This window comes from Balaenoptera acutorostrata, chromosome 15, assembly GCF_949987535.1.
Source record: "Balaenoptera acutorostrata chromosome 15, mBalAcu1.1, whole genome shotgun sequence".
NCBI lineage: Eukaryota > Metazoa > Chordata > Mammalia > Artiodactyla > Balaenopteridae > Balaenoptera > Balaenoptera acutorostrata.
The window spans coordinates 60003000-60025479 of record NC_080078.1 but is presented as its reverse complement, the minus strand read 5'-3'; the positions used below and the strand labels follow the sequence as shown (position 1 = coordinate 60025479).

At 51.7% G+C, this 22480-nt stretch overlaps 1 protein-coding gene across 4 annotated transcripts in view; it reads left to right on the top strand.

Moving 5' to 3' along the window:
* EBF4 (EBF family member 4) overlaps positions 1-22136 on the top strand; it is a 55357-nt gene extending 33221 nt beyond the window's left edge. Inside the window, exons 8-18 of one of the 4 annotated variants that reach the window (XM_057529903.1) lie at positions 12547-12628; positions 13414-13531; positions 13631-13764; positions 13857-13983; positions 15515-15603; positions 15733-15798; positions 15896-16073; positions 16168-16356; positions 19462-19659; positions 20915-20990; positions 21229-22132. In XM_057529903.1, the coding sequence (XP_057385886.1) occupies positions 12547-12628; positions 13414-13531; positions 13631-13764; positions 13857-13983; positions 15515-15603; positions 15733-15798; positions 15896-16073; positions 16168-16356; positions 19462-19659; positions 20915-20985 (1252 nt within the window). In that variant the 3' untranslated portion in view covers positions 20986-20990; positions 21229-22132. Of the gene's footprint in view, positions 1-12546; positions 12629-13413; positions 13532-13630; positions 13765-13856; positions 13984-15514; positions 15604-15732; positions 15799-15895; positions 16074-16167; positions 16357-18016; positions 19660-20914; positions 20991-21228 lie in introns of those variants that run through there. The other 3 variants (XM_057529906.1, XM_057529904.1, XM_057529905.1) reach the window with 3 other exon arrangements.
* The last annotated feature ends 344 nt before the right edge of the window (positions 22137-22480 follow it).

Genomic DNA, 22480 nt, shown 5'->3' with positions numbered 1-22480 from the left:
GTTCTTCTAGAAAATTTTTATTTCAGTTATTTTTCTTTTCAACTCCAGAATTTAAATTTGGTTCTTTATAATAATTTGTATCTCTTTATTGATGTTCCCTATTTGGTGAGATTTTATTCTCATACTTTTCTTCAATTCTTTAGACATGGTTTCCTTTAGTTCTTTAAACATATTTATAATAGCTGATTTAAAGTCTTTGTCTAGTAAGTCTAACATGTGGACTTCCTCAGGGACAGTTCCTATTGACTGCTTTATGTCTCCCATTTGGACCATACTTTCCTGTTACTTTGCATGTTTCATGATTATTTGTTGAGAACTCAATATTTTAATAATATAATGTGGTAACTCTTGATATCATATCCCCCTTCCCAGTGTTTGTTGCTGTTGCTGTTTGTTTGTTTAGTGACTTTCCTGGACTGATTATATAGAGTCTATATTTTCTGTCATGTGTGGCCACAGAAGTTTCTGTTCAGTTAGGTTAGTGGTCAGCTCATGATTGGACAGGCATTTCCTTATATGCTTTGAACCAATAAGTCTTCAGCCCTTGCCAAAAGTTTCTGTGTGTGTGTTGGGGCATGCCTTCAATGCTCCAGCAATTTACAACTTTGCCTTAACCTTTACTTCCTGTTTGTGCAGGGTTTCAGGGTCAGCCAGAGATGAGAGACTAGGGCCTTCGGAGACCTTTCCTGGACATGTTCTCTTCCCTGCACATACACATGGCCTTTTAGATATGCAGAAATATATAAGAGCTTTTCAGAGCCCCCTATGAACATCTCATTCCCACTTTTTCCTTTAAAGTTTTTTGGCCAGACTCTCATTTGCCTCAGCCAGTATCACTGTCTCAAGTAACAGCAGTGTTCAACAATTGCTACAGGTTGTTTTCAACAAACACCCTGAGAGTAGGGTTTTTCCCACTAAGCAAGTTCTAAGTCAGGTCAAATAACAAGTCCTGAAAATAGGGCTGTCAGGAAACTGCCAGACAGATCAAATAGTGACAATTGTCTGGGAATACAACTTGTTGAGAAGTTCCAAATCCAATCTGTCCCTTTTAGTGGCTACTAGGCTGCTAGTTTTTACAACTACCATGGTTGCAAGCCTACTGCAGAGCTGGGAATAGGGCAAATTAAAACACTGCAGGGAATTCCCTGGCGGTCCAGTGGTTAGAACTCCACACTACCACTGCAGGGGGTGCAGGTTCAATCCCTCCCTGGGGAAGTAAGATTCCACAAGCTGTGCAACATGGCCAAAAAACAAAACAAAACAAAAACCACTGCAAAATTCTCTGTTTTTACTAAGATTCAGCCATTTTTCTTGAATAAACACCCCTTGGATTGTTGTAAACCTTTTGTTAATTTTCAGAGTTCTGAAAAATTTGATTTTGACAGTTTTTGCCTATGTTCCTGTTGCTTTATGGAGGAACAGATTTTCAAAGATCCTTGCTCTGCAATTCTCAAAGTTCTATTTGGGGGCTTTGATACAGCATTCATCCTGTCATAGTAATTATGAATCAATGAGCACCTGCTGTGGGTCAGGCACTATGATAGATGCTTGGGAAAAGATAGAGAAGTTTAAGCAATGATTCCTGCCCTCTGAAAGCTTACAGAGCAGTTGAAGAGACAAAACGTAATTACATAAGCCTTTACATAATGATAAGAGGAACTAGAGGGCTTCCCTGGTGGCGCAGTGGTTGGGAGTCTGCCTGCTAATGCAGGGGACACGGGTTCGAGCCCTGGTCTGGGAGGATCCCACGTGCCGCGGAGCAGCTGGGCCCGTGGGCCACAACTGCTGAGCCTGCGCGTCTGGAGCCTGTGCTCCACAACGAGAGAGGCCGCGATGGTGAGAGGCCCGCGCGCCGTGATGAGGAGTGGCCCCCGCTTGCCACAGCTAGAGAAGGCCCTCGCACAGAGACGAAGACCCAACACAGCCAAAAATAAATAAAATAAATAAATTTAAAAAAAAAAAAAAAAAAGAGGAACTAGAGAATATAAGGCTTTAAGACAACACTATGGAAAAGAATTTCCTGCAATGATGGAAATGTGCTTCACTGACCAATATGGTAGTCAGTAGCCACATGTACCTACTGGGCATTTGAAATGTAGCTACTGTGGCTGAGGAATTGAATTTTAAATTTTAGTTAATTTTAATTAATTCAAACTTAAATAACTACATATGGCTACCTTATTGGATGTCACAGCTCTAAGACTAAGTATTTACTTGATTGGCCAGGATGACTGTGGTATAGGAGTGAATGGGGAAGATGTCCTCCCATGGGAGGCCCACAGCTCTCCTCCTCTGGCTCCTGCGGTTGGACAGGCACTGTGGGCTATGGATACTCCCTGGCATGTAGTTGTGTCTGGTGAACAGTGGACGTTGTACAGTGACACTGTTGAAACAGGTCATGTCTGAGCCACTTGGCAGAGGTAAGCTGTAGTCTACCCCGTTGTGGGCAAACTTAGACCCCAATGCGTAGGTCAGGTACAACCTGACAAATGCAATTTGATGAGAAGGGGTTGTGGGAGCTGTGAAAGAATCAGCCCCTCTTCCTAACCCAGTGGTCAATGTAACATTCACTCTTTTTCTCTGCAGCCACAAGACAAGCTCACAGTAGCATCTGTCTCCTTCTATGCTTTCCAGTAGGGTCTCTTGGCTCCCACACTGATGCTGCAAACACAGCCTTGTGTCTAGGGCCCATTCTGGCAATTCCCCTTGGGGAAACTGAGGTCCTATAACCTCCCTGCTGGGTCAGTGCTGAAGTGGGACTGAGGTTTTCCCTCTTGCCTACAGAATGAACTGCACTTCCTTCCCCACTCCAGCCTTTTCAGAGCTAGGTGCGTTTGATGGAAGGAGATGCAGAAGGGGTTAATAAGAAATTCCCCCATGTACCCTGGGAGTCATGTGGACTGGATGCCAGTCACAAGGACAAGGGTCCCCAAGCCACCCTTAATTCAGAGCAAGGACTTATGGGAGGACATCTGGGCAACTGGGGTCAGAGTGGCCCACGTGCTGAGGCAGGAGTAGAGCCGTGGTTAATGCCCCCAAAGGATATTGAAAGAGAGAGGGAGTGCAGGCATGAAGAGGCCTGGGGACTGTAATAGGTGGAGTGGGACGTGGCTAGTGAATGAACTGTCTGCAATTTGAATGATAAATTCTCTCTATAAAGGGCTAGTCAGTGCTGGGGGACTTGTGCCAACCTGGACTGTCTCGTCATATGACTCAGAGCAAGGTCTCACCTCCTTCAGCCTCAGTCTCCTCATTTGTCAAAAGAAGCTGACCTCAGATGGTAGGGATGTTGTAAAGTTAGGTAAGATGTATTTATGCAGTGCCAGCATAGTGCCTGCCACAATATTATTTCATCCCCCATCCTACCCTCACCCCAACTGATCCTCTTTGAGGGTAAGTACAACTGAGCCTAGACAGTAGCAGGGAAGTTTAGTTAGAGCCAGAGAAGTACTTCCTGACTCTGAGCACACAGATGAGCAGGAGAGGAATGTGAGCCTCTGCCAGGGGCCCTGGGAGGTCTGAGCTGGGAATGGGTCCTTCTCTAATAGGGTAGGGGCAACATTCAACCTTCTGTCTATTCTCTCTGCCCTGGGTTGCTTGGCACATTGTGGAAGCTTGCCAACCCCCACCTCTTCCTCACATGATTCACAAATAGGAAGTGCTAGGGTCTCTGGCTTTGGAGCCTGGCTCACCCACCCAAGGCCAGAGGAACACACAACTTCTTCTTCCCTTCAGTCTTGGGACCCCACCTTCCCCTTTACATCCCTAAGTCACTCACAAGCACACCATACTTCTCTGTGGCTTCCATCTGCCCATCCATCCCCCATCGCCCAGCCCTCCTACTTTTTCTCAATCCCTCCTCCTGTTCTGTTCTTCCCATGGAATCCAATATTCTGCATTCACAGAAGATTCCCCAGGCTGGGGGATGTGCAAGGGGTGTATGTGTATGTCTGTGTCCACACAGGAATAAACAGGCTTCATGCTCATGTGACCCACTGTTCCAGCCTGTCCCTGACACTCCACATGGGGTGCCCAGAGACCTCCCATTAACAGCCCCTTCACCCCTTCTTCCCTCCCCTCAGGCCCCATTAAGGGAAAGTAGAATCACCACCACTCTTCATGGGCAGCTGGGGGCCCCTTAGCAGTCTCTCCACCTCCTCTCCCCCTCTCCTCAGGCCCATGCCCAGCCCTGAGGTTTGGAGAGCCTAGTAAGTGCCCTATCAACATGTTAATCAAATTACTTAGGAGCTAAAATTGACGCTGTTCATTAATTATACAAGATTATGCTAATTGTGCATGCAAATGCATGCAGGGGAACAGAAGGTGTTCAGGCGCATGGTGGGCCATTAGCATAGAGGATGGGGTGCGGGTGCATTGGCATGCTAATGTATGCGCCCCAGCTATTTATAGTCCCCCAGCCCATCTGCACTGCAGCCACCTCTGCCCCAAGTGGGGATCATGGTAGGGAGGCCAGGTCCAGGCCTGGCAGGGGGCTATGGCCCTAGGGATACTCAGCCTTAGCTGTTGCCCCAGGCCAAGGCCAGGAAGTAGCATGCGCCACCGCCACTGTGGCCACCCCCACTTGGGCTTAGACTATCACACCAACCTCCTCATTCACCATCCTTTCCCTGGCCTAGGCCCTTTGGTGCCTGGCTCTCCTTGGAAGCAAAATGACTCTTCCAAATGACACAGCCAATATAAGGCACCTCCTGCTGACTCTCCATCACCCACAGGGTCCAAATTCTGCATGTTTTGGTGCCAATCCCCCAAGAGCTCTGGTCCATAGCTGCCCTTCTCAGTCTTGTCAGGCCCACTGGGCACCATGCATACCACCTACCTCTTGGCAGGACTGTTATTCCTTTTGCATGGAGGGCTCCTGCATCCTATTTCTCTTCAAGGAAAAAAGCCCCGAGTCCTCTAAGACCCAAAATGCCCAAGATCACATGCGACTTCTAGGACTCCTTCCACCTCTCCCAGCCAGAGTGGCTGCCGCAGATTGGCCAGTTATCCTGCCGTGCCCACCATTCTATCTTCCTGGTTGTACTTAGAGTTTTTGTCTTTCTTGCTGGATTGTCATTTCCTTAAGATCTTTTTCACCTCTAGATTCTACTGCCTGACACATAAAAGGTGTTTAATACATCTTTTTTAATGGATGTGTTGAGTGAGTGAATGGTCCAGCAATCTGTATCCTCCTCTGTCCTTGAGCTGGGGGCAGAGAACAGCAGACAATGAAAACAGAGGAGAGCACAGACCCTGTCCCAGATGTTGCATTTCTTCTGAAGCTCATGAGCCCAAAGGCGAGGCCCTTTGGGGTGAAAATTAGGAGGACCCCCTCCCCATTTCCCCACCACAGGCTGCTTTGCCAACTTTGCTCTTGGAAATAAAGTTCTAGTTTGACTCTGCCCTTTGCTCTCAATCTGCTTTCTCTTCCAAAGCCTTCATAGGACACTTCCTTTGAACACCTGCTCCAACCCGTGTATCTCTTGCACCACTTCCTCTTTCTAGGTCTATACTGTCTGATAGGGTGCCTATGAGCCACATGTGACTATTTAAGTTTAAATTAATTAAAATGAAATAAAATTGAGGGAGTTCCCTGGTGATCTAGTGGTTAGGACTCTGTGCTTCCACTGCGGAGGGCCTGGGTTCAATCCCTGCTCAAGGAAATAAGATCTCACAAGCCGTGTGTCACGGCAAAAAAAAAAAAGAAAAATGAAATTTTAGTTTCTCAGTCACACTAGCCACATTTCAAGTGCTCAAAAGCCACATGTGCACAGGGAACTCTACTCAGTGCTTGTGGTGACCTAAATGGGAAGGGAATCTAAAAAAGAGTGGATATATGTATATGTATAACTGATTCACTTTGCTGTACAACAGAGACTAACACAACATTGTGAAGAAACTATACTCCAATAAAAATTAATTTTAAAAAATAACCAATTTTTAAAAATAAAATAAAATGGAAAAAAATCCACCTGTGGCTAGTGGATATCATTTTTGGAAAAGTTCTATCAGACAGCATTTGTGATCTAGATTTCCGTTTCCTTGCTTCTGACAGTCCTGTAGCTGCAAGCATCCTTGGGCTCAGCCCAGCTCTTTCAGTTCCTAACAGCTTTCTCTTTGGAAGCGCAAACATAATTTTAGCTCTAAGTAAGTATCTCAGAGGGATGTAGGGAGGGAAAAGCTGGTGAAAGTTCTGTGCCCTGATTTTTTAGGATGAGATTCCTAGAAACAGAGCTGGAGATGGGGATTATTGTGAAAGTGATTTATTGGAGGAGAGCTCTAGGGAGAAAAGGAGTGAGGGAAGCAGGAGCGGGCAGGAGAAGCAGCTTAGCAAGGAGACAGTCTCAGCTGGAGTCTAGCATCAGCCTAATCCTTTGGGGAGTTCTGAGTATGAATAGTACTAAGAGTTGGTCCTCGTGATGTCAGTCTTTCTTTGGTTGTGGGCTGCTGGTGAGGAGCATATGCTACTGGCTGAGGATAATTCTCAAGTAGTGGGGGCAGCTGTGAGCCATTTATTTATTTATTCATTTATTTAGCTACACCACGCAGCTTGCAGGATCTTGGTTCCCCCGACCAGGGATTGAAACCAGGCCCCTTCAGTGAAAGGGCAGAGTCCTAACCACTGGACCGCCAGGGAATTCCCCAGCTGTGAGCCCTTTAATAGCCAACACTCACAGGAGCTGCGAGTGGGGGAACCCAGGCAGGCACCTGGACACCATGATACCTGGACACAGCCTTTCAAAGACCAGCTCCATCCCACTCTGCTCTCCACCCCCTGAGAACCCAGAGTTTAACAGTGGACTCACATCAATCACCTCCACATTTTCCTTATGTGTTGAGTGTCTCTCGTGTAAAGCACTGTGTGAGGGGAGCTTTCCTTGTGCAATGGTGTCACACCTGAGAAGTTATGTGCAAGTCACATGTTTGCACTTGAGTCATATTCAATCCAGCATTTGCTTCTTTGGTATGGAATATTCCATTGACAAGGAAAGTTCATTTTAATTTCATCTTGAGTTGTGTTTACAGGGAGGAATAAAAAGCATTTATAGAAATGATTAGGAAAGCTAGACTAAGTTCAGGATGTGGCAAGGTAGGTGTGTGGGTGAACTGCTCTTATCTTTCACTTATATCATAGGCATCAGAGTCGTGATGCATAACTTCCACCTTTTACATGCTTTATTAGCTGGATGACCACTGTTCACAGCTCTTCATCTGGTCTTTTATTTATTGAACTTTTTATTATAAAGAATGTTGAACATATAGGCAGAATACAATAAAGAACCACATCTCTCCCTCACTGAATTTCAACAATGATCAACTCTTGACTCATCTTAAAGTTCTGATCTTTAATCCTGAAAATCTTCTCAGACTGAGAGCAGCTGTCACAATAGCCAAAGGCCCCGAACTAGGACCTGAGTCTCTCCTTTGCACCTCTGATGAATTTGTAACCTTGAGGAAATCCCCATGAAATGGCTAATCTGGTCCCTGCACAACCTGCCTCTCAGGGCTGATTTTGAAGGAAGGCTTGCTGCACTGTCCTGCATCGGCAGCCTCGTGGCTGGGGCAGGGTTGGACTCGAAAACCCCACTTACAGGGACTTTTCCATGACTCTTGTCAGTATCAGTGGTTCATAAAGTCCCGAATTCGTATCCTGACTTTGGCATCTACTGTGACTTTGTAGCTTATCCTTGCTGATCCTTGGTTTTCTCATCAGTAGAGTGGGAATGATTGCAGACCTACACCACACCACCTCGGGATTATGAGAGGATTAAATAAGATAATGCAAGTGGTAGGCTCAGCAGAGTTCCAGGCACTTGCTAAGTGCTCAATAGATTAGACTTGGATCACTTAAAAAATTTTTTTTGCATAGTTTTGCATTTTATTTGTAATTCATGCTTATATTTATGGTGGTTTCTTCTAGTAATTCTAATGGCAGCTTCTAGCACTCGACCTTTCTATGAGGCCCAGATGAGGCGTCTGTGCCCCCAGAGAACCTTAAGGCCACAATAGGGATGGCACTGGGCACAGGTCCTTGCCCCAACCCAGGGGGCATCCTAAAATGCTCACCCTCAGGTCAGCCAACTCTGGGGGCTGTGGCCCATCACAGCCAGGGAAAAGGGGCTTCCCCAGGCTCTCTTCCAGCCCCTAGGTGGTGGGAGGGGAGATGCTCAAAAACACTGGCACTGGGGCTCATCCTGGTTTGGGGGGTGGGGGGTGCTTCCCTGGTGAAAAGCAGGATTTTACAGGCCCTCAACAAAGTGCACATCCCTTCCTGCCTTAGGTCCCTGTAGGGTGTCCTCCTATAGCTCCCCTTCCCACTGGGTTACCTGACCCTCTCCACTTCCCAGCCTCCACATCTGTCCTCTGCACAGACATGGCTTGAAGGGTCTGCTGTCCCTCCTTCCTCTTCCCGACACCATTCTCATCCTTCACGGACTGCTCTGGTTTCTCCTCCACCCCCCAGGGTGGAGCAAATTGTCACCCCATGGTGCCAGCCTGTGGAGAAGTTTCCTGGACTGTCCTCATGTTATTCTCCCACCCTGGCCTTCCAGCTTCCGAGGGTGTGGATGGTGTGTCTGTCTCCCAGTGGTGGGGAAAGGAGGGCCCAGAGCCCCCTTTCCAAGGCTGAGGGTAGCCGGGCACTGTTGGGAGGATTGAGAGGTCTGGGCACTACTTCCGGTTCTCCTAGACCAGAATGGAAATCCCCCAGCTCCAGGCCATGTGCTGCAAAATTTCAAGACTAACCTTGGAAGACAGGACCCTTTGGGTGCTAGTCACCCTTGTTAAAGCATAATATTCAAAATGTTAGAAATCTGATTCTCATACAAATTATTACTGAGCGTGTGTTGAGGTTTTCTGTAACTTATTAATGAAGGAATCAGCAGGATGACAAAGCTGGTTCAAAGAAGGCTAAGAGAAACTGATATAGACAGTTGAGGAAAGAGTTGAGAAGAGAGAGAAGGAGGGAGGGAGGGAGAGAAAACAGGATATGTGAAAAATACTTGAATAAGATTGCCAAGTTAGACACAAAGCTAGTTAATGTCCATAGGACAATAAAATTGTAAGCTTTAGGGCTCATTTCTCTACCAAACAGAAGTTATTTATTTCTCCCAACAAAAATCATTTGCACCTTATCAGTTTTCTGCAAATTAGCACCTAACTTTATAGAGTCTGGCCTCAATTAATAGCAAATATTAGTCAAAGTTTTTTCTCCTAGAGAATCAGCTAACTCTTAGGTGGTTTTGTCAACGTAATACTCTGGAACAGCACTGTCCAATATAAGTATGATGTAAGCCATTATACATTTGTCATTTAAAATTTTCTAGTAGCCACATTTTAAAAAACAAAAAGAAACTGGTAAAATTAATTGTAATCATATATTTTATTTAACCCAAGATATCCAAAATATTATTTCAGCATGTAATCAACACCAAAAAATTACTAATGAGATATTTTTACATTCCTTTTTTCCTAAGTGTTTGAAATTCAGTATGTATTTTACACTTACAGCAGTTCAGACTAACCATATCTCAAGTGCTCAGTGCCACTCGGGGCTGGTGGCTGCCATATTGGATAGTGCCGCTGTAAAACAGTGGTTCTCAAACCTCAGGGTGCATCGGAATTACCTGGAGGGCTTATGAAAACACAGATGGCTGAGTCCCACCCCAGGAGTTTCTGATTCAGTGGTCTGCGGTGGGGCCTGAGATTCTGCATTTCCAGCAAGTTCCCAGGTGATGCTGATGCTGCTGGTCTGGACACCACACTTTGAAAACCACTGTTCCAGAATGACTTTGAAAGGACTCACTGTCATCTTTTTGCCTTATTTTCAAGTTGTAGATGATTTTGCTTAACAACCCTGAGACTGGTGGTAGGGCTGCAGGCTGTCTGCAGTGTTAGCATCGGCTTGGCCTCTGACTGGATGGGTGCCGGCTGGACACAGCCTCACCGACTACCATCTGGTGGTGGGTGAGATTTCATCCACCCTTCTTCCGCCACTGATGGCATTGACTGTGTGCGGCTCTGAGCTGGAGGCTCAGGGAGAAAGAAAAAGAGGACTGACCCTCAGTATCCCCCACAGAGGGCCTAGGCCTTGTGTGGCTGCTTTTTACTCAACACCACTCTGCAGATAATGCCAACGAGGCTCAGAAACTGAAATGTCCCAGGACAGGCCTGCATAGATGGAGGTACTGGCAGGGCCCTGAGGTTCTCAGGGAGGGGTGGTCTCCAAAGCCTAGAAGGGCCAGAAGTGGTTGGCCAGACAGGGAGTGAGAATTGGTGTGGACCCAAAGGACAGATGCAACCTGTACTGGGAAGGGAGAGGGTAGGAGACCTGCCAGGCAAGGGCTGCAGGAGGGGATGACAAGGGGGCCCCCCCAGGGGGAGCCAGGATCCTGCAGGAAACAGCAGCCTGAGGCTTTGGGAGGCTGAAATGAAGACAGGATCGGAAGGGACCTCAGCAAGCATCAATTGCTACTCTCTTGGTTCATGAATAAGGAAGGATCCCAGAGATGTGAAAGGATTTACCCCAGGCCACACAGTGAGGCAGTGCCTGGAAAGCCCTCATCTCCAGCCACATGCCAGGGTTCTGTAGGTTTGGGAGTGGGGTTGGGTACAGAGGGCACGTGTGTGGTGTCGAACACGGGTGTGCCATTTTTGGGGTCACATGAGGTGTCTGCACCTCCAAATGCTCTGCGCGGGGTGTATAGAAGGTCTACACTACATGAAAGTATTCTTTGCGTGGTGTCCACTATGGATGAAAATGCGTGCTGATGTAATGTCTCTATGGAAAGGGAACTAAAAAGGGTTCCCAGAAGGGTGCCCATTGTGTGGGGGAATATGACAGGGGCTGAGGGGGTCACAGGCAGGGTGCAAGGGGAGATGCATCTCCAGGAAAGTGACTGCTGCCAGCTCCCAATGAGGGACGGCCCCCTTGGGACACCTCTGTCCAGGAGTGGTGCCCACCCCTTCCAGAACTTGGGGACCTCCTCTTTGGGGACTAAGCCTTCAGAGCTTGTAATAAATCTGATTTCATGTTCGTAGAGTTTGGAGGCAACTCTGATGAGTTAAATGGATGTACATATCTGGAGTTCAAGACCAGGGGGCTGATAAACAGGCAGCTGCTGGAGGAGCTCATAGAGCAGCCCAGGAGGCTGTGCCATGTGCCAGGACCCCCACAGACTTTAGCCCAGCACACTACAGTTTGTAAAGGGCATCTTCCCGGATACTCACAGAGTCCTGTAGGGGTGAAGGCAGATTACTGATAGTATCCTGAGTTTACGAAGAGTACAAATCCAGAGTATTATCCATGGTTACCTCACGAGGGTATGGCAGGGCCAAGGCCTCACCGTCCCCGTCAACTGCCCAGAAGGACTGGAGGATCAAATTCTCATGTGTTTGTCTAAAAAGCAGTCACATCGCTGCATGTACTGTGCTTTTTTCTAATTACTGTATGTGAAAAAGAAGGTATTCACTGTGTATCTGTACGGTGTGTCTGACAGGTACACCATGTGTATATGACGGCTATATGCTCCGTGTGGTTAGGTTTTTGCTATGTGTATAAGGGATATAGAATGTGTATGAGGGAGATCTGTTTGCGGGGGATGTGCCGGGGCAGGGAGTCTATTGTGTGTGATTTGTTGTAGGGGGGACGTGCTTGTAAAGGAGGAAGGGGGGATCTGTACATACAGCACATTATATTGTACCGTAATGACGGTACAGTATTTGCAATGACTATATTCTGGGTAATCATATACAACATAAAAATGGTGCACTAATGCATATACTCATATTCTTTCTGTGCATATACTATGTAGGATGGGCACACACTGTGCATGATGGTATAGACTCTGTGTGATTAGCGTACCACATGTGCGTGATGAGTCCAACCTGACGTGGAGTACATATTGTGTAGGCTTCTGTGAAGGTATACCCTGAGTGTGGTGGGTCTACATTATGTGTGATGGCTGTATCTTGTGAGTAGTAGTATATAAGGCATATACAGTGTGGATATAATGGGTATACTGTTGTAAGTAAACATCTTGTGGCTGATAGGTATACTCTGGGGGAAGGATACACTATGTGATATGGATGCACTGTGTGTGTGATGGGCATATACTATGACAAACATACATGGTGTGGGTTAAGTTTACAGGTAAGTGGGAGTACCTGCTACATATGGTGTATATAATAATTCATGAGTACTAGGTATATATAGTATACATAATGGATGTATTCTCTAGGATGAATATACTGTGTACAGATGTGATAAGTATATACTTTGTGAGATCATTAAGCACTGTGTGATCTGTACACTGTGGAGGTGGGGGATTTTCTGTATAGGGAAGTTGTCGTTGGGACAGGTCTACTGAATGTGTCACATGTACCCTGTGTGTATGCAGCTTAAGATGGGAATATGGGGTATGTGCCTCGTGTGAGCAGGCACAGGGGAAGTCACCCTGCTGGGAGAGGGCATGGCAGGAAGCAGTTGGATCTTCATCCGTTTCTAGAACCCCCAGACCCTTGAGCCCACCGACCACACTGTTTCAGGTTCTTCCTCAAGTTCTTCCTCAAATGCAACCAGAACTGCCTAAAGAATGCGGGGAATCCCCGAGACATGCGCCGCTTCCAGGTGGGTCTGAGGAGAGAGTTCTCCCCTGTAAACCTGCCCTTTCCTGATGGGGCGGCCGGGGAGGCTGTGGCCCTGCCACCCTGAGAAAGGCCGCAGGGGCAGACCCCTGTGCAGACCAGTGCTTTGGAGCCTGGTGCTTGCTGGGGGTGGGGCAGCTCTGTCTCAACTTAAGCTGGCTGCCAAGGGAGGCTTCATTAGAGTCCCACTTAAGGAGATGCTAATTGTGACATTTTTACATGATTAACAACCCAGCTAATTTGCATAGCGTGAAGCAGAGAGCAGCTGCCCTTAGCACATCCCCAACCTGCACACCCCTCCCAGTGAAGGGTAGGGGGGAGAAGGAGGTAGCCCCAATTTCCTCCCAAGAGTGGGGGCTCCTGCTGATGGGCTCTCAGGCCGATGCTCCCCCCGCCATCAAAACGCTCACTCCCACTTGCCTAAGACCCATTCCTGCCTTGGAGCGCTAGGGGTACAGCCTGTGGTACATGTGGTTGCAAAAACAGTTGCCACTCTGCCCAAGGATCCAGAGATTTTTTTTTCAGGGCTTTTGATTTTTCTAGCTCCTGGAGGTCAGTTCCCCTGGGCAGCCAGAGATTGTGCATCTGAGAGTGTCACCTAACCCAGTTGGTCCCCCTTCCACCAGCTCAGCTCCAGAGGGGCTGAAGCACTTCCCCATGCCAGTGACCCTGAACTACAGTATCCAGCCACCGGCCTCAAGTTGCCAGTGCCCCCCAGCAGTCCCTTACTGGAAGCCCCAGCCAGGCTGGCCTTGGCTCTCCCCACAGGTGGTGGTATCCACAACGGTGAGCGTGGACGGACACGTGCTGGCCGTGTCCGACAACATGTTTGTGCACAACAACTCCAAGCATGGCCGCAGGGCGCGCCGCCTGGACCCCTCCGAAGGTCAGGACCTCCAGGCCAGCCCTAGCTGCCGCGGGCCCAGCCAGCCCCAGTCCCCACCTTGGCATGGGCCCCTGACCTGGCTCCTCTCCTGCCTCCCAGCTGCCACCCCCTGCATCAAGGCCATCAGTCCCGGGGAGGGCTGGACCACGGGCGGCGCCACCGTCATTGTCATCGGCGACAACTTCTTCGACGGGTTGCAGGTCGTGTTTGGGAACGTGCTCGTGTGGAGTGAGGTGGGCCGCTCCCGCCGGTCTCCCTCCCAGCCTGGGGCTGGACCCTGCCCTCGCCGGGTCAGAACCCGCAGGCCTCCCCTCTCCCCTCGCAGCTCATCACGCCCCACGCCATACGGGTGCAGACGCCCCCACGGCACATCCCTGGGGTGGTGGAGGTGAGCCTGTCCTACAAGTCCAAGCAATTTTGCAAGGGAGCCCCTGGCCGCTTTGTCTACACAGGTAAGGAGTCAGGGGGGTGAAGGGAGGCCCAGGGTTGTGGGATGGAGCCCCACGCCGCACACACCAGCCCTGACGTAGGAGTCAGCGAATAGCCAGGCCCCCTAAGCCCCTGCTGGCACTCACCCCACATCCCAGGACACCTCCTCTCTGGACCTTCTTTCCCTGTGCTTCTGTTTCCTTCCCTGGCCTCCACCTCCTCAGACGCCCTGCCCGGACATTCTCTCTGCCTCGGGCATTGTCCAGAGCAACTCCCCCCACCCCCTTCACCTTCTGCACTCCCCAGTGCCTAGAACATCTCCACAGGGAGATTTATTTCAAAGATGCCCCCAAATAGCTTGCTGCTCCCCAAATCTTCCCGGTTCTCTTGGTTCCCCCAAGCCACCGCAGGCTTCACTTTGCATGCACACGAACACACACACACACACCTTGCATGAAGCCAGGGCGAGAAGTTAACACAAGACAGGAGTGAGTGTAAGCTACTCCTGAAGATGTGGCTTCATCCCCCTTCCCAGGTCTATCTGACCACTAGCCCGTATCCTCTCCACCTCCACCGTCTGGCACTTCTCCCCATTCCCCCACCCCACCTAACAGACATTCACCAAGCCCTTCAAGGGGCACTGGACACTCAGTAGTGACCCTACTTACTGTCTTAGAGCTCCAGTATAAGAGTGAGGGGGGAACACAGGGAACACAGCGTGGGGTGGGTAGAGTTACACAATGGTTGAGAAAACCTCCAGGCACGAGTGTGGACTAAACTGCTAAGCTGGAACCAGAGGGGTGAATAAGGAGGTAGAGATGAGGAGGAAAAGGCATCCCGGGAGAAGGAATGGCAAGTACGAAGACCGGTGAAGGAGTGCCTTACGTTTTAGAGGAAACTAAAGGAAATTCACTAAATCTAGAGTTGGAGGTGGAGAAGGTAGGTAGGGCTTTGAGGCTGGTAAGATAGGTCGGGGCCAAGCTACAGGAGGAGGCGAGGAGGAGGAGGAGGAGGAGGGCTTCGGGAGCCAGGTCAGGAGGCTGCAGCGTCCTCCCCAGAGCCCTGGGTGTGGGCCAGCCCATTCCTGGGACACAGGCATACCCCTAACGGTCAGGCGCCGCTGAGAGTCCACCAGAGCTGTGATACATGAAGACTGTTGGGTTTTTTTTACTTTTTTTATAATAAATAATTCACTCCTGATAAGACCAAATGCAGACAAAACTTTCCAGTCCTGCTCCTATGAATACTGAAGCTAATATATATACAGTTGCGTTTTTTCTAATCACAAATGGGATCGTATAGTGCATGTGTGTTAATGCCAAGCAGCTGGCACAGGGCCTGGCTCAGTAAACATTTGTTGAATGAATGAGCAAGAAAGGAACTGAGGAAACTACCCGAGCCTCGCTGACCCGTGTGCCCGGAGTTTTCCGAGAGGCTTGGGCTGGCCTTGGAGGAGGTCTGCAGCAAGGCTCCCGGACTGGTTGCTGGCGGGCTTGGTCCTGCTCCGGCGCCGTGCCGGGAGGGGCGTCCTCCAAACACCGCCCCTCTCCCCAGCCCTGAATGAGCCCACCATTGACTACGGATTCCAGAGGCTACAGAAAGTCATTCCCAGACACCCCGGAGACCCCGAGAGGCTGCCCAAGGTACTCAGAGGGGCGGGGCGGGGCGGGGAGAAGGGTGTCCGGTGGCCGAGGGGAGAAGAGGCGGCTCCCGGCCCCTCTGCCGCCCCCGGGGCCGCCCCTCCGTCCGGATGTTTTCCTCCTTGCCCCCAGGAAGTGCTGCTGAAGCGGGCGGCCGACTTGGCGGAGGCCCTGTACGGAGTGCCCGGCGGCAACCAGGTATGGCGCCTCCGCCCGCCTCCCCGCGCCGGGCCCGGGGCTGCCCGCTTCCCGGTGCCCGCGGCTGCCCCGGCCGTGCCCGCTCTTGTCTTCGCAGGAGCTCCTCCTGAAGCGCGCAGCAGACGTGGCCGAGGCTCTGTACAGCGCCCCCCGCGCGCCCGCGCCGCTCGGACCCCTGGCCCCCAGCCACCCGCACCCCGCCGTCGTGGGCATCAACGCCTTCAGCAGCCCGCTGGCCATTGCCGTCGGGGACGCCACGCCAGGGCCGGAGCCGGGTGCGTCCCGCCGCCCTCGCCCTCCCAGCCGCCGGCGCAGCTCGGACTGCCCCTTCCCTGCCGGCGCGCGCCCCTGACGGCCGCTCTCTCGCAGGCTACGCGCGCAGCTGCGGCAGTGCGTCCCCCCGCGGGTTCGCGCCCAGCCCGGGCTCGCAGCAGAGTGGCTACGGCGGCGGCCTCGGAGCTGGCCTCGGCGGCTACGGGGCGCCGGGCGTGGCCGGCCTCGGTGTGCCCGCGTCCCCCAGCTTCCTCAATGGCTCCACGGCCACATCGCCCTTCGCCAGTGAGTGTCCCCTGCCCCCCGGGGAGGGGGGAAGGGACCAGGCCCCGGGGAGCAGAATGGGTCTCAGCCCAGCTCCTTCCTAGCCTATGAGGGGTGGGAGGAGCTCCTGTCACCTGTCGCATGAGCACCGACCCTGGCCTTGCCCTCAGAGGCAAGGGCAGCCCTCTCTGTGTTCGACCTCTCTCTCTGCCTTTGGAGACCCAGCCCTCAACCCCGGTGCCGGGGCACTTCTTGCACTTTTAGTTCTCTTTGCTGACAGCAGTTGTGCACATCGCTTCTAGCCTTCCCCTCCTACTGAAACGAGCTTTAACACGGGGACATCCTGCTTAAACCTAGTGGACCGCCAGCCTTTCCATCTTATGCCAGGACTTCAGGAGGAGGGCTGGTGCCCCCTGCCGGAAGCCTGAGGGAACTCAGGGCCCAAGAAAAGTAGGTTTCCACCTGGCCCCACGCCCCCCAGGAGAGGCAGGGGCCTGAGGAGGGAAGACGTGGCTCCCAGCCATCTGGTTGGGCAGAGCAAGAATTCTGTGTCGTCAGACACCTGGATTCACAGTTTGATTGTCCAAATCAGGAGCTGTCTGACATTCAGCAAGTTACTTTACTTCAGTTTCTTCTCTGTAATACCGGATCAGTACCACCTGTTGCCTAGGGTTGTTCTCAGACCTGAATGTGCCACTGTGCATAAGGGGCCCAGATGCAGTTCAGAAAGAGTGTGTGAATTTGCATCCCAGCACTGGCTGTGGGCATTAACTGTCTTCTGTATGGTTTCTTGGGGTGGGCAGCTCAGAGCTAGGTGGATGGGCGACAGGGCGTTTATGCTTTTACCATGCACTGCCCTCAAGTCCCTTCTTCCAACAGCAAGTTCCAGAACAGCCTGTCTACAGGTTGTTATAGCTTAGCTATTCAGCAGACATGTTTGTAAAGCACCCAGCTTGGGGGATAGCTCCACCCCTGCTCACCTACAAGGAGCCTCCCCCATCAATTGTAAGAGAGATTGCACCTTGAGTCCTGGCCAAGAAGGCTTTTCCTGCCATTCCTTCGCCTGTCCCCTGTCCCCTGTCATATGTTTGCTATTGCTGAAGACCAACATATCTGGCACCTGCCTAACCTTCCTTCCCATGGCCTACATCCTGAGTACTGCTCTTTTTGGCTGTGGGTTTGAGTCTGGCTCTCTCCCTCTGGCCTGGGCTCAATGTGTGGGACCAGAAGCCCCATGTTGCTGGTGTCCACACAGACCATGACCCTCCAGTGTCCCCACCAAGACTCCTGTCTCCCCTTTGCTCAGGCCAGGCTCCACTGCTCCTACTTCCCTTCAGTTCTGGACAGTATTCTTACCACCTCTCTCAGGGTGCCCCCCCAGGTCGAAGCTGGTGGAGTTTGGAACACCAGCCCCCCTTCTCCGCTGCACACACAGTGCAGTCAGCAGTGGAGGAACACACTGCCGCAGTGGGCAAAAGCCAGCCACCTGGGGTCTTCCCATTCAGCCAGGAGATCAAGAATTCTACAGCTGCTTAAGCCTCACTCCAGCATCAACTGGGGACACCCTGGGTGGGCCTGAGGGTCAGTCCCATCTGGTGGTATTGTCCTGTCGAGTCCCCATCCACTCCCCTTGTGCACAACACTTCGTGGTGAAGCTCCAGTGGGCATCATTCTCATTGAGTTTGCCAGGACGTGCCTGTAATGACCTCCGGAACTGTCCCTGCCAGAAGCTGTCTGCTCGGACCTCCCCTCTGTCTTCTGCTTCAGCCACCAGCAGCCCTGGACTGAACCACAACTCCCAGTACTACCCAAGCTACAAAATGCGGCTGTGAGCTCTGGGCCTTGAGAGATACAGTACATTTTCTGGCATTTATTTCAAGCCCTCCACGGAGCTCCATGGGCCTCATCAGCTAGCAGTCAGCATTGTCTTAAAAAGAGATGGTTATCTGTGGGGCTGAGTACATTCGGAACAGGGGCAGCTGTTGAAGGCATCACTGTTCCAAAGGGGGGGTGGTGGTGGGGGAGTGTTCTGATACCAAAAGCAGCTTTCTCAGGCTGCTGCTTTCTTTCAGGAAACCCCCACCCTCATCCCATTGCCCGCTGCCTGGACAACACTCAAGTCACAGTCTTATTGGTCTTTAGAAGAGAGAGGCAGGGAATTGTGTTCAGATGAGGTTGTAGAAAGGGGAATCCAGAGATGGCCTGGGCAGGAGCCCCCAGGAGAGGAGGCTGCAAGAAGGAGGGGCAGGCAAAGGCTGAGTGCAGGAGGCTTCCTGGCTATTCCTAGGAGAGCAAGCCACAGCCATGGGGGCTAGGGGGTTAGAGAACAGGAAGATCTGAGGATTTGGATCTCTGTACCTTTCTTTAAAATTGACCTGCTGGAAGAGGGAGATACAGGAGGCCTCCAGGACCAGGGCTGAAGATGATGAGGACCTGCATTAAGCTGGAAGAGAACAAAGTGTCGGGGGTCGGGGGGAGTGTAATTGGTAAGGGGAACATATTTGTAGGGGGGAGTAAGGGTTCTTGTGTGAGCTGTGATCCTGGACAGAGGGGCCTTATAACAGGAGCCTATGTGTACCCCCCAAACTTCGTCCCTGACCACTTGCCCCAGCTCTGCTGTGAACCCTGACCTTTGACTCTAACCTTGATGCCCCAGGGCCCATCAATGTTTCTTAGTGTCTCAGAGTCCCAGTGGTTTTCAGCAGGAATCCTAACCTGTTCCATTTCTTGCTCATCCCTCATCTTTGCAGGCACCTCTCAGTATCTGGTTCTGTTGGATGTTCTGGTTTTGCTTTCGTTTTTTGGGTTTTGTTTGTTTGTTTGTTTTTAACCTCATCTGGCCCTATCATCTCCAACGCTAAGAAGGGGTCTCCAGAACCCCCAAAAGGGCGAGTGCTAGACCGCAACCCCAGAGGCTCCCAGCCTGCCTCCAGACTCTACCCTGTACTGGTCTCTCCAGGACCCTCACAGCCCCCAGTGAGGGCTGAGCCTGGCACCCAGGTCAGCAGCCCGCACAGGGCATACTGCTCATGCCAGGGCAGCAACCGAGCTGCTCACTCTGGTGCTGTCTCCTTGTTGTGTCTCCCACCGCCTTCCCTGCTGCGCCTGCCCCTCCCCGCCCCGGAGTCATGCCCTCTAGCCCCCCGCTGGCCGCTGCCTCCTCCATGTCCCTCCCGGCGGCTGCCCCCACCACCAGCGTCTTCTCCTTCTCGCCTGTCAACATGATCTCCGCTGTCAAACAGAGGAGTGCTTTCGCCCCCGTGCTGCGCCCACCCAGCTCCCCACCCCAGGCCTGCCCCAGAGCCCATGGAGAGGGGCTTCCAGGTGAGTGCTCTGTGCTGCCTCGCTGGAACCTGGTAGAGCAGCTGGGCCTGCGCAGCCCACTCCATCCACATCTCACAAGAGCTTCAAGCCAGGTGACCAGTTCTCCCTGGGGGTTGCAGAGGAGGGAGCTCCGCAGGGGTTCAAGGAGGTCCATCTGGACTCCACGTCCCTGGGCCTCATAGCTTGGGACGGTCTCACTCTGGACCATCAAGGAGACAAAAATACCAGTTGGAGAAGGTCTGGAAACCACTTCAAGGCCTCATCCAGTTGAGCCCAGAGTAAAGACCCAACATGCAGAGCTGGAAGAACCCCACCATGGGCTGCGTGCCTTTGACCTGTACCTCCCTATGTCCACTGGAGGATAGCATACACCACTGTGAGAGACCAGGTCACTTGCTGGATGGAGGGGGACTGACCTTAGATAAGGTTTAGCCCAGCTTCACCTTCCCCATTTTACAGATAGGGAATTGAGACCAGGTCACACCCCCCGCAGCCCATTAGTGAAATGATTGTTATTTGCCATTTATCAATCTCCTCCAAGTCAACATTCAACTTAAAAAAGCCTGGGTTCTAACCAGTAGTGTATATAGCAAGTCAAAAAGAGTTGCATGCCTTAGAATAAGGTGACTCTTGCGGTGGGCTTGTTAGATGATGCTCTAGGATAATTCAAAGTGGAACACAGTTATATTTAGCCTTGTTTCCAAGTTTTGGATAATTTTTCTTAACCTAAGTGTGTCTGGATCTTAAAATGCAGGGAATAGGAAGGACAGAAGGCCACCAGTTTCTCCTGCAGCAAACCATGGGAAGGGGGTTAGAAAGAGGCAAGGGTGATGGAAGTGATGAATTTCGTGGGGGTGTGGGAGGAAGACATGCTGCTACCACTGCATTAGGTATCTGTACTCCTGGAGGCTGACCTCTTTCCTTTGCTGTCCTGATACATGGCCGTCTGCTTCCTCACCTTGAGACAGGCCCTCTGAAGGAGACAGGCTGGGAAGAAGAGCCCAGAGTCATGTCTCTCGATTGAAGAAACTCGGGGGGCAAGGGCTTGGGGCTCTACCTCCTAAGAGGTCTGGGGGGCACACCTCACCTAACTGTCTGCAGTGCTGGGCCTAGGCTAGGACTGGGGGTGGCTGACTACCTTCAAGGCTCTTGATAGCTCTGCCCTCAAAAAGTGCCATATGTCCTGCATGCTGCCCCCAGTCGAGAGGGGCACAGACTACACATGGCTTATGGCTCCCCTGCTTGGTTACTGCAGACCAGCCTTTTGAAGATTCTGACAAGTTCCACTCTCCAGCTCGGGGGCTTCAGGGCCTGGCGTACTCCTAATTATGGTAGGTCTCTGGCTGAATCTTGCCTCCCTCCCTGGCCTTGGATGGGCTCTCTCCAAAAGACTTTAGCAGGGATGGGGAGTTGGGGTCCATGTCTCCCACTCCAGGGCCCATCTAGACAGCTGTCAGGGCCACATAGCCCAGCCCAGTGGCCCAGGCTGAACAAGAGGCGAGAAGTGGCTTCCTGTCCCCTTGCAGCCAGCCTTCCTACAGGACCTTCGTCTTTTCCTCTCCCCACCAGGTCTACAGGTGTTGTCCCCACTGAGCCCGGACTAGTGGTCCCTCCAGGATTCACACCCATGCCCTGGATGGCAGCACAGACAGATGCAGGGCCGGGGCTGCAGGCAGACCTCAACCCACAGGCCTGAACAGGGAGAGGCCTTCCTCCCTGTGCTCAAGGGCCCCTCAGTCCCACAGGCTTCTCTCACCTCCCTTGAGGCTGGTTGGAAGCCCCAGCACTGTGCTGATGCTCTTGTTAGGAGAGCATCCCGTGGAGGTGCTGGATGCCTGACCTCACTTTCTGGGTCGGTTCCTCTGGAAGAGATGGACCTTGTGCAGACCAAGGGCGTCTGGTGACAGGAGCATGGGATGGGGAGTATGATAAGGAGCTCAGGGAGAGGTGGCCTGGGAAGGTCCTGTTTGCGTCTGACCCATCTCAACCATCCCAGCATCCCAACTACTCTCCAGGACAAGGGGTGGTGCCCAGCAGCCTCAGGAGGCCTGCCTAGGCTCCCATGGAGCTTCTGACGGCCACTTGATTCTGTGGCTGCCCCACTCCCTTTGAGTCCTAAGCACTCATGCTTGCCACATCATGAATCCCAGTGGAGGCTTTGGGCATGAAGGGTGCAGAAGAGGAGGTGCCAGGTCCCCTGGTTGTGGATCTTGCCCTCAATGGATGTCTCATGGACTCTGGCCCCACACACAGATGACTCTGGCTTGCCCCATAGAACTATGGAACGGGTCCAGCTGCCCCTGGTCTCATACTCTGCTCTGCTGAGGTTGGAGAAAACAATAAACACAGGTGCAGGTGGCCACCCAGCCTCTCTTGTCTGCTTCCATGGTGTGGGTCTGCTTTCCTCAGCAGCTCTGCAACTCTAAACCGTGCCGCTGGGCAGCCTTCTTATACCTTGGACTTTTTCAACAGCGTCAGAGTTCAACTGAGCAAGTATTCCCTGCTCCATATCTGCTCTTGTACTGAGTTGGGGGGTTTGGGGAGGGGTGGGAAGACCCAGGACGTGGGCTCAGCCCTGAGAGCTCTGGCTGGGAGCCCATTCTGGGCACTGAGGACTCAGTCCCCCAGCTGTCTGAGCAGGACCAAAGTTGGGGGTGTCAGAAGGACATTGCTGGGAACCAGAACAGAGTCAACTAAATACTACCCAGATGTACAGAGGCTCAGAAGTGAAATCCTTCCTGACTGGAGGCTGCTGGGTGGGGCAAATTTTGGCTGCTAGGATTGCCTGATTAAGTGACACCCAAACCTCCTCCCTCCTTCC